This window comes from Acipenser ruthenus, chromosome 9 (genome assembly GCF_902713425.1).
Source record: "Acipenser ruthenus chromosome 9, fAciRut3.2 maternal haplotype, whole genome shotgun sequence".
NCBI lineage: Eukaryota > Metazoa > Chordata > Actinopteri > Acipenseriformes > Acipenseridae > Acipenser > Acipenser ruthenus.
In genome coordinates, this window is record NC_081197.1 from 22,352,378 (window position 1) to 22,370,094 (window position 17,717).

The 17,717-nt window shown below is 37.8% G+C and overlaps 1 protein-coding gene across 1 annotated transcript in view; it reads left to right on the forward strand.

The window, feature by feature from the left end:
* LOC117405871 (protein eva-1 homolog C-like) overlaps window positions 1-16,928 on the forward strand; it is a 36,554-nt gene extending 19,626 nt beyond the window's left edge. Inside the window, exons 4-7 of the mRNA XM_059029711.1 lie at window positions 11,710-11,853; window positions 12,400-12,477; window positions 14,671-14,760; window positions 15,393-16,928. Coding sequence (XP_058885694.1) covers window positions 11,710-11,853; window positions 12,400-12,477; window positions 14,671-14,760; window positions 15,393-15,754 — 674 coding nt within the window. The 3' untranslated portion in view covers window positions 15,755-16,928. The remainder of the gene's footprint in view (window positions 1-11,709; window positions 11,854-12,399; window positions 12,478-14,670; window positions 14,761-15,392) is intronic.
* The last annotated feature ends 789 nt before the right edge of the window (window positions 16,929-17,717 follow it).

Below are 17,717 nucleotides of genomic sequence, written 5' to 3' on the forward strand. Positions count from 1 at the left end.
ACTTGGTATTTCTCAGGTTAGACAATCACCATTTTTCCTGCTCATGGCGTAACAGCTATGCAAAACTGGTTTGCTTTTAGACTCATGCTATTTTAATGTAAATAAATTATTTATTGCAACCCATTGGTGGCACGTATAAGATGCTTGCCTCCCCAAAATAAATTGCCCAAACCCTCACAAGAAATTGTTCTGACCAACACAAAAAATATTTGTGAGAGAAGAAAATTGATTTTTTTTCCCCTGCAAGTGCGCAAAGCAGGTCTAACAAACATATTTCTCGTTTTCTTACTGTGCAACCGCCAGACCGCTAGGGCAGCTGGGATATCAAAATCAACACTGTAGTACAGATACAGGATTTAGTTAGCATTTCAATGTCATTCGAGGAGACAGTGCTTGGCTGGTTTAACGTCAATTCTACCCGCCGATCTGAGCCCCCCATACCGCTGCAGGAGGCAGCCGACGAAAACTTTGAATCTTTTCACTCATTCCCTTGCCTGGAACATCCTCTTCATAATTTCTGTTTGTTTTCACGTACCACCGTTTTGTGAGAATTTGATAACTGTGACGCTACAGTCAGAACATACTTCCTTAGACTGTTTGAACAAATGCCACCTTTCCAGTGCCAACTGTTTCTGGTGCCAGATTATGAATGTTTCTGAAGTTTTTTCTTTAGATTTTTCCAGTCCTTCTCTCCATTTTCAGTGAAAGCGGGGTCTTTTAACTTCTGAAAAAGTGTCTGCAAGGAAAGCAGAAGACCGCATCTGCCTGCTTAATGTACTCTAAATATGAAAACGTATTTTAATATTCTGATGAAAATTAATGGTTTTGCTTACCAAAGACAGTTTTAAGATACACAGGTAAACAAGGCTATGACAGCTCTGTTGCAGTATCACCAAGGTCCAAAATACAGGATTTAGTTGCATTTCAATGTCATTCGAGGAGACAATGCTTGGCTGGTTTAACGTCCATTCTTCCCACCGATCTGAGCCCCTTATAGATATTTGAAAGTGTTAGGTAAGGGTGCAGTTATTTTTTTTTTGCAAATATACCTTATGAAATATGTTGAATGCCCCTTGATTATAAGTAAGATAGTAAATACGTGTTTAGAAGCTTAACAGTCAGTATTAATAATTGATTTAAATTGGTGTGAAGTGATGGAAATGGTGTTTGAAATTGGTGTAGGTAGTGTAGGACTCAAGAACAGGTTAACGGATTTAAAGGTTTTAAAAAAACAGTGCAGCTTGTTATCCTTACTGTTTTTCTAATTTGCTTAAATAGGCATAACATGTTTTAAAGTACAAGCTAGTGCTATATTAAACTTAATTTACTTGGCCGCCTTATGTTGGAAAAAAACCAATGTCAAATATATATGTAGCATCCCTGAGTGGCTTCAAGGTCTGTTTCTTGCTATAAATTATTATAAAGTACATGTTCTCAAAAAGACGCAGGAGAATGAATCTGGTTTACCTTTTATTTATGTCCGTCAGTCTGACTATTTTTCAGACTCAACACAATGAATGTAAAAGTATTCAAACTCACTAGTAACAGAGTAATAAAAAAAAAATAATGCCTGTCTTAATTATATATATATATATATATATATATATATATATATATATATATATATATATATAAATATAATGTGTGTGTGTCTTACTGTACATCGTTGGGTTCAATAAATGCAGGGAGAAAAGTGTGGAATAGGCTCCCCAAACAAAAGACTCATGCGCTGCCTATGTTGCAAACAATTGTATTCTCTTACTGTCTGCACCTGGTTACAAAAACAAATGTGAGAGGAGTAATCTGAGTCATGATTCATGATTTGCAAGTTATTTATCTTGATTGATCATGAAGAAAAATACACACATATATGTGCTTTACATTGTACAGTAGGCTACGTCATACAACAGTTCACAGCTCCTGAAGACTAAAGGCCTCTACATACCGGACGTGGTGCGAATCCTGAAAAAAAAAATTAGGATAGGTATTTATTTTTGCAATTTTGTGTCGCAGCAGCTAGGAACTGACCAATAAGGAGCTATACAATAAAGGTCACAAAAACTATAAAGACACGGCAATAAGGGAGAACATCTGGCAGTCCATTTCCAGGGAACTGGATATAGCTGGTGTGTATGATTTGTTTACCTTTACCGAAATAAGTATTCTGAAAAGCTATTATGTATTGTACATTTTTATTAGCTGTGTAACAGGACTATCATACGTGTGATTTTTTTCCAGCTGATGATACAATCAGAGGAGAGTTGCCGATCACATCACGCGCCTGTCGCCACTGGTGTGAAAGGTAGTGATTACATGACATAACAGCGAGTCCAAAACCGCGCCGACATCACTGCGATAGACATTACAGCGCCGACCATTACAGCGACAGCACATAACAGCGCTACAACATCACAGCGCCAAACTACAATTCCCAGAAGACTCTGCGAAGGTCACAAAAGCGTCACTAAGCAGAAACTCAGGCACACGACGCAGTCAGAGCGGGGTTCACCACAGATTTTCTGATTGCAGAAGACTGTAGTTTTTCTTTCACTGTTCCAATACAGCTCCATCATAACTAGACTGGTAAATACGATACGTATAACCTCCATGCAATAAAAGCGTGTTTCCACGAGTATTTTTTATGTAGTTGGGCTGCATATTGATTTTTTTTTGTTTTTCACTTGTGTCAGAATGCGCTGTAATGTCCCTCGCGGTGATGTCATAGCGCTGTTATGTGCAGTCACTGTAATGGTCGGCAATGCAAATTGATGGCTCATCTACCAAAATGACAGTATTGAAATGACAGAGAGAAATTACAAAAGAGAAAATCACATGATAGGTGACTACAATCTCTGACAAGTATTAAGTGCTCGTGAGATAGTAAGTCTCTAAAGTTACTACTGAACTAAACTTTTATTTATTTAGTTTTTAATTCACACCATGTCCCTTTAGGGGTTCCATCAGCAACATGATTTATTTTGTGTTGCCAGTAAAGTAAAAAGAAAGTGCGCTAGTTATTAATTTGAGTGCTAGTTATTATTATTTCAGCGCAATGATTTATACATTTAAAATAAATAAATGTATGTGTGTGTGATTTATTTTTTAAACTGGACACCTCATTGTTTCGGACAACTTGTCCGTCTCCTGTCATAGTTTATTCTAATAAACACAACTGTTACACAATGCCAGCATATGTTTAAAAATGTACTGTATACAACACTAATATAGCATTTAGATGTCAAGACCACGCCACAGTGTGCGATTTGTCAAATTTCCAGTAGAGGGGATAAAATATACAAACTACAAAACAGTAGGAAAGCCTGTAGTAAAGAAAATCACGTTGATACACCACTAATATGCTAACATCTGCCACCATGAAAATGTTGCTATTGTTTAACGTGTATTATTATTATTATTATTATTATTATTATCATAGATAACTAAAAGGCAGTGACAACATGTGGAAGGGTGGTGGGCAATTCACTGACACAGAGGAGACAGAACTTTATTTGTAACGCCGCTGAGGCGCACTGATTTATTTTTGCCACAAGGTGGCACTGTGGTACTGCTGCAGAGCACAACCTAATACCAGCAATGGTAAAAAGGTTGGCAGGTCGTAGCGCACACGCAGGTGCTCAAAATAATAATGAAAACAAAAGGCGAAAGGGAAAGTAAAACTACAAAATAAAGGTGCTGCACTTGGCAGCGTTACCCCATCCGTCGCTATCCGCACAGCTCGGGTCTCTGTCCTACGCTCACACGTTCCCTCAAGCTGCGGAGACTGTTCGGGGTTCTGCCAAGTTTTTCCCTGTTACTAAAAATTGCTTTTGTTTTCTGTTTAATTAATTCATTGTTGTGCTCGTTCTTCTCCTGCCGTGCTCGGTCCGGCAACAGAGCTTCCGCCATCTGGCTCATTTCGTCTTAGAGGGGCAGGCTGAGGGAACAACAGAGCATTATGTTATAGGGTCAGCAATCCCCCAAGACTCGTCTCAGCCACTCAGAGAGAGGGAAAGCCAACACACCCTCTTCCCCACCTCTCCGTGTCACTGCCATGACTGACAGGTGGATCTATGAAGCTGCTGCCCCCTTCCTGCAGTACCACGCATGCGCCAGACAGTCAGCACAGATCTTGCCCCTGTTACACAACATATGACTATAATGCTACAAACAACATTTGCCAAACTAAAAACGGAGTGGTACTGTACTGTATGTTTGAATATCATCTGTATACATGACATTTTCCAGCAGAAAGACATTGTTAGTACAAAATCAATTTTCCCTGCTATGGATGTAAATTGAAAGAGCAGGCAGAGCCTGCAATACAAAAAGCAGAGCCAGGGACGCCCCCATCAGTTGTTATGGCAGGAGAAGTGCAGACAAAAATCAAGCACATCATATTGACTTAATTTATTAAACATATATAAATGACCAACAAAATAATTATAGACCGTACTGTACTGAGTGATAGCTAGTGACTTCCAAGTCACAAGAGGCACAATTACAAACCCGTTGTTTCATTTACTCAATCTGCCATGCAAAAAAGAGCTTCATTCATTTATGTATTGATTTATTCTAGCACAGTAAAGGAAATGGATGAAATCAGATAATTCTGTTGGTTTTTGACATCCTAGTAAATATGGTTCCTTATTTCCATGTGAGCAGCAAGTAACTCATCATATTGAGCAATTATTTCTCTAAGTTCCCTGTTTCATGCCAAATGATGCTTTACTTAAGGTATATATGAACATAAGAGAGTTTACAAACAAGAGGAGGCCATTCAGCCCATCTTGCTTGTTTGGTTGTTAGTAGCTTATTGATTCCAGAATCTCATCAAGCAGCTTCTTGAAGGATCCCAGTGTGTCAGCTTCAAAAACATTACTGGGTAGTTGGTTCCAGACCCTCACAATTCTCTGTGTAAAAAAGTGCCTTCTATTTTCTGTTCTGAATGCCTCTTTATCTAATCTCCATTTGTGATCCCTAGACCTTGTTTCTTTTTTCAGGTCGAAAAAGTCCACTGGGTCGACATTGTCAATACCTTTTAGAATTTTGAATGCTTGAATCAGATCACCGCGTAGTCTTCTTTGTTCAAGACTGAATAGATTCAATTCTTTTAGCCTGTCTCCTTTTATACCCGGGATAATTCTAGTCGCTCTTCTTTGCACTCTTTCTAAGCAGCAATATCCTTTTTGTAACGAGGTGACCAGAACTGAAAACAATATTCTAGGTGAGGTCTTACTAATGCATTGTAAAGTTTTAACATTACTTCCCTTGATTTAAATTCAGCACTTTTCACAATATATCTGAGAATCTTGTTGGCCTTTTTTATAGCTTCCCCACATTGTCTAGATGAAGACATTTCTTAGTCAACATAAACTCTTAGGTCATTTTTATTGCCTACGTGCAGTACCTTACACTTTTCTCTATTAAATATAATTTGCCATGTGTCTGCCCAGTTCTGAATGCTGTCTAGGTCATTTTGAATGACCTTTGCTGCTGCAACAGTGTTTGTCACGCCTCCTATTTTTGTGTTGTCTGCAAATTTAACAAGAGTGCTTACTATACCAGAATCGAAATCATTAATGTAGATTAGGTATAGCAGAGGACCTCACGCTGTGGTACACCACTGGTTACCTCACTCTATTTTTAGGTTTCTCCTCTAATCAGTACTTTCTGTTTTCTACATGTTAACCACTCCCTAATCCATGTGCATGCATTTCCTTGAATCCCTACTGTGTTCAGTTTGAGAATTAATCTTTTATGCGGGAGATATGCGCATACTAATTTATTCATCGCCATGGTTTCAGTGTGAACTTTCGGCATTAGGCACTTTTTAGACATCAAAACAGTATCAAAGCACAAAACAGATCATGTGAAAATTAAATAAACAACAGTAGTTATCCATTCTGCCTATTTTATGTTGATTATATTTGCTTTGAAATGTGCGCTATATCTAGCCTTAGACAACTCAATGGTAAAAGCATTTAAAATCATCAAAATGTATACACTACATGTACGTGTAATACGAGTACAGTATTAGTAATAATACTAGCACAAATTCGTAGTTCATTATATTTCAATTTTATATTTTTCAATCTTTATATATATATATATATATATATATATATATATATATATATATATATATATATATATATAATATATTCAGTTGTAGTCAAAAGTTTACATACCCCAGTGGAAATTTATCATTTCTAGAAATGTCTCAAACAATAGTCTGAGATATTCGTTAGAAAGTCTGGTGAGGCGTACAAAGAAAAGAACACCATACCTACTGTCAAGCATGGAGGTGGTAATATCCTTCCATCTGGCTCTTTTTCCTCTAATGGCACAGGAAATTTAGTTCCAAAACATGGTAAAATTGATTCCATAGCATACCAAAAGATATTGGCCAATCATCTGAAACCTTCCACTACAAAACTTGGTTTAAAGCGCAACTGGACGTTCCAACACAACAACGATCCAAAGCACACATCAAAATCTACTTCAGAATAGTTAAAGAAGAATAAAATCAAGGTTCTGGAATGGCCTAGTCAAAGTCCCGATCAAAATCCGATTGATAATCTTTGGTATGAGTTCTAGAAGGCTGTGCACAAGAGAAGTCCTCGGAATTTGAATGAACTGGAACAATTTTGCGTTGAAGAATGGTCAAAAATCACTAAAGAATCATGCCAAAAGCTCATTGACAAATATTCTAATCGTTTATTTTATTGCTGAAGGTGCCTCAACTAGCTATTAATTAAATTTTCCTTGTCAGGGTATGAATCCTTTTGAATTTGCATTTTTGGAGATTTGCAAAAAAAATTGTTATTTCTTGTAACTTTTTTTTCCTCGTCCACAAAAGCAAAACTTTTGCTACAAAAGATGTTTCCTAAAATTCTTTGTTTACGAGAAATTACTAGAAATTATAAATTTCCATTGGGGTATGTAAAATTTTGACTACAACTGTATATATTAAAAATCTTCAGTGTGGAACAACCTATTCTTAAACAGAACCCTCATTGTGCAGCTGCTTGAATGAAATGCAAACTAAAACCTTAATGTACTGCAATAGTCCAAGATATTAGACACCATACATCTGTTTATTAGCTGTTTTGATTGTCAATAAGTGGTGTTTAAAACACATTGCCAAAAGCTTTTTGAAATTTTAATTTTGTCACAGGCCCAAAGATGTTTCACTTTGCTGCATGACTGTTCTTGTTGACTAAATTGAGACTTCAGAAAAAACAGCTCAAATGTGCTGTGATCAGATGTGCTGTGAAGAGTGGAGTTGTGATCAGATGTGCTATGATCAGTGGAGTTGTGATCAGATGTGCTGTGATGAGTGGAGCTGTGATCAGTGGAGCTGTGATCAGTGGAGCTGTGCTCCGTGGAGTTGTGATCAGTGGAGTTTTGATCAGTGGAGTTGTGATCAGTGGAGCTGTGATCAGTGGAGCTGTGATCAAATGTGCTGTGATCAGTGGAGCTGTGATCAGATGTGCTGTGATCAGTGGAGCTGTGATCAGTGGAGCTGTGATCAAATGTGCTGTGATCAGTGGAGCTGTGATCAGATGTGCTGTGATCAGTGGAGCTGTGATCAGTGGAGCTGTGATCAGATGTGCTGTGAAGAGTGGAGTTGTGATCAGATGTGCTGTGATCAGTGGAGCTGTGATCAGTGGAGTTGTGATGAGTGGAGTTGTGATCAGATGTGCTGTGATCAGATGTGCTGTGATCAGTGGAGTTGTGATCAGATCTGCTTTGATCAGTTGTGCTGTGATGAGTGGAGCTGTGATCAGATGTGCTGTGATCAGTGGAGCTGTGTTCAGTGGAGCTGTGTTCAGTGGAGCTGTGATCAGATGCGCTGTGCCCACTTCTCTTGGGCAGGGAGAGCTCCACTTCCGTACTTCACGTGTAGAATATTTAACTGTTTTGCTCCTATTAATATATGGAGATATACATGTGTATAACCCATACAAATAAGCAAAGAATACAGTAGCCATAAGAAACCCTTGAGAGATAAATAATGAAAAAAAGTGAATATAGCGTGCCTGGTCTGGAACAACAGGTGTGAATAATGTAGAAAGGTGAAGGGAACCTGTATCAACGCTGTGCTGAGGTGTCAGCGTTTTACAATTACATGTAATAATTGGAAGTTTTTATTTTTAGATCCATATATAAAAAATAATGTACATAAAATAAGCTAAACATTTATTTAAAAGATAAAACTCAATCGCAACAAACAAATAAAGGGTGCCTGTGGCCTTACACATCTTTTTTTGCAAACGGATGCACTTCTGTTTCAAAACCTCAGTCTCGTTCGCTCGCGGCTGCAATAGGACAGTGAGACGAGCTCATTCTGGACCAAAACATTCAATATACGAGAAGGGGGAGTGTTACGCGTAGGATTATTGTGAAAATATGTACAGTATTTGTGTATTTAGTTATCTTTAATATAAATAACTGTAAGTCTAGGGGGAGTAGATAATAACGACCCCTTGCTTCTAAATATAGCACTACACCACTGTTTTACATTGATCAATATAATATGAGTTACACAATTGATTATCATTGGCAGTGACCTGTCTATTTTTATAGCAACAGGGAAAAACACTGAAATATAAAAAGAATGACTGTAAAATACATTATCTTTACTTTAGTCCATTCAATTAATATTGCAACCAATATTCAGTGCCATATTCTAATATTTTAAGTAACAAGATGCCTTGCACAATGACAATACATGTCAAACATAAAGTTTTCATCATTACTGTAATAATTATTGCATTTGTAACAGAATAAGAACTGAGGGCTAAGTCAAGTAAACCAATTAAGAGCTGTAGTCTGTCAGTTTCAGTTTATTGAGCTGCATGGTTATTACTACATTAACCTTTTGGAATTTTTGACTTAAACATAAATTGGAGTTTAGTCGTTGAAAAATAGGGTCACTTCAGGTTGTTCGTGGCAGTTGGAATTTTTTTTTGTTCAGCAATTTGTCAGAGAAATACTGTTACATTGTGGTATGTTAACGACCTAATGAAGTGACAAGTGAAATAAAGTTATAGAAATGCTAATCCAGTGAGTTACATTACCACACATTTTGTTTAGATATGTTCACCTTATAGTGCTATTTTTATCCTCCAGTGAGCAACACCAGGCCATATCAAACCTATTATCAATGAGATATAGGAAAGCAACTAATTGTTTATTTGTCAAAATTACAGTACATCTTATCCTGTGTATATACATATAGCAAAACATATATATTTCAGAGGCTTTAAAGAAACAGTATAGAATGAGAAGTATCTGACTGACCTTCTGTTAACTAGATGCAGAATTTGAAAGAGTTGCCAAGTTATCAGTATTTTTGGGCCATGATGTATTAAGCCTTCCAAGTGAAAATTCAGCAAAGCTAAACTACTACATACTAAGAAATGCAGCAATTAATGAGGATCGAAAGCAAAGTGACAATAGCTTGGTTTAGATCTCTAAAAGCCCTTCTGGTTTACATGTACATTTGTTGTTCTTTTTTGTATTCCCTTTATGGATCTATTTTGGTTCACAAATCATTTTCTTTACAGTGGAAACTGTGCACCTTAAAGTGCTGTTTAAATGATTCCTGTTCACATGGTTAATTGCTGGACAAGAGCTACTTTGTTGGATGTGTACAAATAGTTATTGTCTTCAAATTACAGTCTAATCTGATACAGTGAAAAAATCATTTTTGTTTTGATTAAGTAATCTATTTTTGTCACGGAAAAGGAAACTTTACTCTTCCTGATGCCCGTGTTTTGTAAGTTCTTGTGCAAAATACGATTACAAAGGAAAAAGGATGTACATTTACTTTTCTAAATGAAGGAATTAGTTTAAAATAATAATAAGGTAGCAAGGAATGGTTAGGCATGATTTACTGATGAATCAGATCTTTATGTATTCCTACAACACAATGACTTGCTTATATCTGTAGGCCTATCTGTTTCTCTAAATGTCCACATTGCAGTTGCAACAGACAACCTTATGGGATTTATTAGGTTCCCTTGGCCTTCTCCTCTCATACAAATGCTTCTTGGTAGCCATCTTGTAGTTTTGCTTTTGATAGTTGGTGGGATCAATTTATCTGAAAGAGCTGAATGGATTGTATTTAAACAGTAACAAATACATTAGCAATTGGAGAAGTTACTTAAAATGCATTAATTTTATTATACAATGATATGAATATATATCCGTCAGTGGGTATAGTGGAGACAGAGTACGTCAGTACATACAGTATGTTTGACTAAAGAGTTTATATATTGAGAACCGCACATGATTGGGTGTATCATAATCTGGGTATATATGGAGGCTGTCTGCCTGTTCTACCATCCATCTGTATGTCAGGCTTATATGTGTACATGTATCTGCAAAACCACTAATGAAGAAACTTGAAAAGAACATTCTTAGGCACAGGTTATTAAGAGTATATAGGTGTATATAGAGGCATCCTGAATGTCGGTCTATAACACAAACCTATCAATATAGTAAAGAGAATATTCAATTGTGTCGAAACTTGTATCAGAATCTGTGGTGTATGCAGTCGTATGAAGGAGTATGATGGTGTATGATGGTGTATGCAGGTGTATGATGGTATATGATGGTGTATGCAGGTGTATGAAGGTGTATGCAGGAGTATGAAGGTGTATGCAGGTGTATGATGGTGTATGCAGGTGTATGATGGTGTATGAAGGTATATTCAGGTGTATGATGGTGTATGAAGGTATATTCAGGTGTATGGTGGTATATGATGGTGTATGCAGGTGTATGAAGGTGTATGATGGTGTATGCAGGTGTATGATGGTGTATGCAGGTGTATGATGGTATATGATGGTGTATGAAGGTATATGCAGGTGTATGAAGGTGTATGCAGATGTATGATGGTGTATGCAGTCGTATGAAGGAGTATGATGGTGTATGAAGGTATATTCAGGTGTATGATGGTGTATGATGGTGTATGCAGGTGTATGATGGTATATGATGGTGTATGAAGGTATATGCAGGTGTATGATGGTGTATGCAGGTGTATGATGGTATATGATGGTGTATGAAGGTGTATGCAGGTGTATGATGGTATATGATGGTGTGTGAAGGTATATGCAGGTGTATGATGGTGTATGCAGGTGTATGAAGGTGTATGCAGGTGTATGATGGTATATGATGGTGTATGAAGGTATATTCAGGTGTATGATGGTGTATGATGGTGTATGCAGGTGTATGATGGTATATGATGGTGTATGAAGGTATATGCAGGTGTATGATGGTGTATGCAGGTGTATGATGGTATATGGTGATGTATGCAGGTGTATGATGGTATATGATGGTGTATGATGGTATATGATGGTGTATGAAGGTGTATGAAGGTGTATGATGGTGTATGAAGGTGTATGCAGGTGTATGCTGGTATATGATGATGTATGCAGGTGTATGATGGTATATGATGGTGTATGCTGGTATATGATGGTGTATGAAGGTGTATGAAGGTGTATGATGGTATATGCAGGTGTATGTCAAACTTACATTTTTACTTGTGTATACAGTGGACGTAGGTCACAGCGATCTACTTTTTCATCTTACTGATGGCTTTTGTTTTGAATTTACAGCCATGTTAGGGATGAACAGCAGCCTTGTTTATTATGTTGCCAGTGTAAGAACAGTAAAACTATTTACCTTTTGCCTTCTTTTCAGAATGTTTATTCCATGGAGCTGTGGAGTTTGTATCACAGATGTGCTATGCCAAACAGAGATGTAATCTAATGGTCAACAACCACCATTTCAAAGACCCATGCTTCCCTGGAGTTAGAAAGTACCTCCGAATAATCTACAAGTGTGGTAGAAATATTTCATCTTACTTAATTACCTAAATTTAACATAAAGCATCAGGGCCAGTAAGGCCTATGTGTAGCCACTGAGAGAAATGTATGCTGTTCACACTGTGGGTCAAAACAACTCACGTGTTTCACATTTCTTTTTTTAGTCTTGGTTTGTTTTTCCTACAAAAAAAATATATATATATATATATATATATGAGCCATTACAATCTAATCCTGAAATATATTAATCACATGTAGCAAAGTACTTGTTTGGGACTGGTCAATGTTCAGGGTTAAACTGTTCAGAGAAGGTGTGTACTGTGTAAAAAGCTGTGTCGGGGGAGGGGGGGGGGCATCTATTTTAATTCTGCCCTCCTTTAAATCTATATTAATACAGTTGTTTTATTTAAAGGATAATGTATATACCCCCATATTAGCATTACCTAAGACAATTAAAATATGTAGGTAGAGCTGATCCACCACACGATCATTAAAATAGACCCTTAATAATACATAATAGTGTCAAGTGATCTAACACCATCTGTTTTTCCTTTATTGGCTGTAGTTCCAAAGATTTTACTCAAAGAAGTAGATCCAAGTTTGTCAAAGCTGATCCCTTCTTTGAAACAAAATCATGAAAATGGTAAGTTTGAACATGTACTAAATAGTGTGGGGGGGAGGAAGGGGTATTACTATCAATATGCAGACAAAATTTGAGTAAGTGTCCCCACAAAGATAGTAACTCCTGAAAAAACGACGTTGTGGGGATGTCCCTACTTTGTAAAACGCCTTTTTAAGAACTAAATATTTCTTAAAAAAAAAAAAAAGTGCCAAAATATTTAGTTTGTTGTCGACTTTCACCCTGTGTGGAGTTTTGTCTGACTGGAGTTAGAAATAGTAAATAAAAATATAGTGAGTCAATGAGAAGTCCCCACAAATACAGGCATGCAAACATGTGTTTGTGTGTGTGTGTGTGTTTGGGGGAGGGAGTTAAATTCCTCCCTGTCAGAACATGTGGGAATGTGGCTGGAGCTGTAAATTGAATAAATGATTAATTAAGTATTTTGTCAGTTTTTGTGTAGACCTTGTGTCTTTTCATTTTGAATGTGTTTTCTCTGTACTCTTCAGTCTTTATAAGTAAACGTGTGCACTAGTGCTTTAAACTTGTAGCTTTCTTGGCCGTGACACTGCCCTGTCACACTTGGTGGGATAGCGGCCCTGAGACTCAGAGACAGAAAGGCAGGTTTATTTGAGAAAAATAAAAAGGCACAAGGGCCAAAACAAAAGGTCCACATAAAAAATCACGAACATAAACAGGACAGCAACACATACTTCCACCAACACTGACATTAACACCTGTGATTACCCTTTTTATGTACCTGTGACTGTTTTAACAGAGAGGAATTGGACCCCCTCCCTGCCAACCCAATATTCCCCACACCCACCCACACCTGAGCACCGGCAGGGCTTTCACCCTGCCACAGCATCTGCACATCTTCATTCAGAATATACATCTAGACTCCTAATATACATTCTCATGATACTTCTACCAGCCCATCAAATAAACAACATGCACATGAGTTATCAAGGATCATTAATGGTAAAATACACACTGAATGGACTAAAAAATGTTTGATGTTTTATACCCAGTTGTGAAGTCACAGAGCTCCTTCTGCATGACCATTGTTTTTGCTGAATAGTTGCACACATCAAACACCACTCTTTACTGCATACATTTGCACACACTGCAGATAATTCTCTAATTTTATCATTCTCTATTTTTTGTTAATAGACAAAGTAATTGTAGCTAACAAAGTAATTTCATAAATCTTACCCACATTGCACTTCCACTAGGTACGTTGGTCTCAAATGTGCAGTTTTTAAATAAACACATTAGGTTAAAAAATGTTCCCATTTTGCTTGTCCTGCCTTTCCTTGTTAATGTTACCCTGGCAGTGTCTCCTTAAAGCTGGAAACATTTCACTTTGGGATTTGAACCTCCTACGACTTCAGTGACTGCAAAAAAAAAACAAAAAACGTGCTACCGCTTTAAACCAAGCCGTGTTGAACATTTCATGGTCCTGGAGGTTTGGTCCTCAAATTATATTCTAGCATTACAGTGGTATACTAGGGTCCAAACTGTTGCTGTGTGGCGGTTGCCAGGTTAAAGGGATGCAGTCTGGCATAGGGCATTCCTAAAAGAGATACAGTATATACCAAAACATTCCATTAGCATTTGGATTGCTTTGTTATCAATTACATACAAAAATCATTCCCAAACCTTTATGAATTCATCAGCACTGTTTGAAAGATTTCCACACAAACTAAGTATTGCAGAGTTGTGAGTTTTCTTTGAATGGGGCCACATCTGTAGACCAGTCATCTTCCATTTCTTGACAAGTTTACAGACATACATAAAAGGATTCAAGCTCCCCTGTAGGGTTGTGGATCTTGGAGATAGACTATTGTTGCCTGTTTCACGCCACTCAGACCACTTGTTCACTAAATATATTGGCATATAGTCATCTGCCCTTCAAAGATATCGAAATGATTTCAAAAGAGCAAGACTTCACATAAGTGCAACAGCACCACATGTTATCCATTTCCTACCAAAGTAGAATGATTGGGTGGGATATTGATCTTTATTTTACCCCACAAAATGTGTTTTTGCAATCATGACTGTCAAGACTGGTCCATCCAGTACCCATCTTGGCAAAGATAGCAGTGACCATTAGGTTTCAAATAATATTATAACATTTACACAAATACAATATTCTATTTTATTCTCTTTAGTGTTAATTATTTTTACAGTTCTGTTTTTTCTTTTTTTAAAAAGGGATAATTTTGCAACCCAAAGGATCAAGACTTCCAGACAATAATAGTATTCTTGTCAGCAACTCTCTGGCTGTGTATGCTTATATTAAAGGTAGGAGAACCTAATTGTATTAATTATAATTTCAGAAGGTTAGACCAGGGTCCTCGGCAGCTTACCTATAACATCACAGCTGTATGGAGCTCACCAGTTCAAACCCTTGGTTGCTCCACTGGGTGCCACAGGGAGTGCTGCATTGGCTGAGCGAGGCTGGCATTAGTTCACCACTCAGAGCCGCATCGATCCCTACCTGTCAGGCAATGAGGACAAGTGGAGACCTCCAAGCTGAATTTTGTCTTCCAGTGGATGTTGCTTGGCTATGTTTGCCAGCTAAAAAGAGGCTACTGGCTAGACAGCGGCAATGTTAGTTACTCTTCAATCCTCCTGGGTTGGCACGGAGGTACAGCAGCAACGATACATTCAAATTGAGAATTTCAAATTGGGGAGAGAATGGAGATAAATACCTAATTTGGCACTAGTATAAGTAAAAAAAATAAATTAATACATAAATGTTGTTCTATATAAAAGGCATTAAGTATCAAAAATGAACACCAAATCCACTACAACTAACACATATGGCAAGATTGCTTATAAAAATCTAAACATTTAAGATCAGTTAGTAAATGGTCATAAGCATAAGAGATGAAATCAACATTTTTACTTCTTTGTATTTAATATTTCAACAGATCACCCAGAAAGAACAGCCCTGCTGTTTGTTTCTAGTGTCTGTATGGGCCTGTTCATCACCTTGTGTGCGCTGGTGCTCCGAGTGTCCTGCAGGAAGGAGCTCCAGACCCCGTGTCACGGGAGATTACTGCACAGCAGAGACTCCAAAGGGGAAGAAGATACTAACGACACTAACGAGGAGGGCTCGTCAGACTCCTGCCATATGAACGGCATCTACAGAACTGCAACCATCGATCTGGACCCAGCGGAGGCAGCCGAACTGGCAGAAAGAATAGAAAGGCGGGAACAAATAATCCAAGAGATCTGGATGAACAGCTGCTTAGATGGGACAATAATCAGAAGTATAAACCAGTATTATTGAACACTGGAACTGTAAAAAACTTTTGTTTTGTTTTCAAATGTATTATTATTATTTTACATATTTATAATAACCCTTTTAGACCATGGATACTTTTTGAGGAGCCCTGCAGATTCTTTATTGCAGGATTGTCTGTGGTATTTTGAAATTATATCCTATTTATTTTATTTATTGTAGAAGGACAAACTGTTCTTTCAAACAAAATATAGCTTGGTGGTTATCCACACTTTTGTAAAAAAAAAAAAACCTCACTGCTTTGATAAACTGTCCTTCTGTAACTCCCAAGGTAGATTGCATCAAAACATGACATGTCTGGAATATTGTTTTCCAGGTTATAGTGTACAGTAGGTATCTCCATCTGCTGTCCTTATGATGGGGTATAGAGACCCCAGTGAATTTTAAGGGTTAATATGCTGTACTCCTTCTGTGACGCTCAGATCACAAGTATCACTGTGCCGGCCTCATACTGGCTCCTAGTGGACAGAGGTCATCCTAACAAATAGGCAGAATTGCTTGAGTGTTCCAGAAGAGAATAGCATTGGGTCGATTTGAAGTGCGCTGCTTGCAGACCTACAAGGGAAAGTGAAGCTTCAAATCTGACCCTAGCCAATGCCATTGTTTTTCATGTTTTATGAGGACTGAAATCACAACAGAAATTATCACTAAATGACCATCATTGGTCAGTGGTCCACTCCCTGGGTGCCACTGCAAGTGACTGCTCTAAAGGTGCATGTTCTCCTTAACCGAGGATTGAACCCCAGCCTCTAGGTCCAACGTCCTGCCCTGTGCCAAAAAAGCTAGGCTCCAGTTACATAAAGGCTTTTATGAGATCTACATTCTAAACCCTAGAACATTGCCAGCAGCGTTTTGTATTTTGAGCTTGCAAACGACATTCAGAGCAAGAATGTGCCTATTTATTCACAAAGGAAGATGGCAAAAAGGCTTCAACATGTTCAAAGAGGGAAGAAGCTTGCTGTAGCTGGAAGTATTAATCCATGAAAGCCAAAAAAAAAAAAAAAACCTATGCTAAATCTCAGTTGAGATGGGAATGAGGGTGTCATCCACAGTGGATGAAATCACATACCATGTGAATAAGCATAATCTTGTTTTTGACACTGCAGCTTTAAAATTACATTTCTATCTTGTATGTTTATAAATGTTCGTTGGCTGCCTCTAATGACAAGTGTTTTCTTGGTCACTCTTTGCTGTGTAAGACCTGTGAGCAAAACAAAAAGTGCAAGAGTAAGGCCACCGAACACATACTGTACATACTATAAGTTATTAAATCCAAATAAAAAGCAGACTAAAAGCTGACAACATATTTAATCTGCTTATAACCAGTTGCCGTTCAAACATTTAGAATGCTTTGTCATTGACATTGAGTGCATGACTGTGGCAAAGTGGTGAGTGAATACAGGTGAGTGCAGTGCAGAGCGTTTACAAAACAGACAGACAATGATTTCCAGGTGCAAGGGTGTTTATTGATTTAATTAACAATGTCCAGAGCCTTATGGCAAACACCTGTAAATAATAATGTTGGAGCGGCGTGTATCACTCAGTATTTGTAATTCCCCGGGTTTGACCCGTAACCAAAAGTCCAGTTTTACACACCAACACTAAACACAAAATACAAACACAGTTCTTAGTGATAGTGAATACGTGCAAGTGGTGTAATACAGTTCTCCGTGAAATGCAGGGGTCAAAGTGATGTCCAGGTTTATGCTGGCTTTCACTACAGCAACTGGTAGTCTATTAAAAAACAGATGACAGTTAACAAAACACTAACAAACACAAGACAAAACTCACGGTTCATGAAACAGCACACCGACTCCTTGTAGGTTTTCAACGCTAACCATTTACCAAGGACCAGATCACGTATGCTAAGTCCCCTATTTATATCCTCGCTCATGACCCCTAGGTTAACGAGCGCATCCGCTCTTCCAATCCTCGGATGCCACACCGTTTA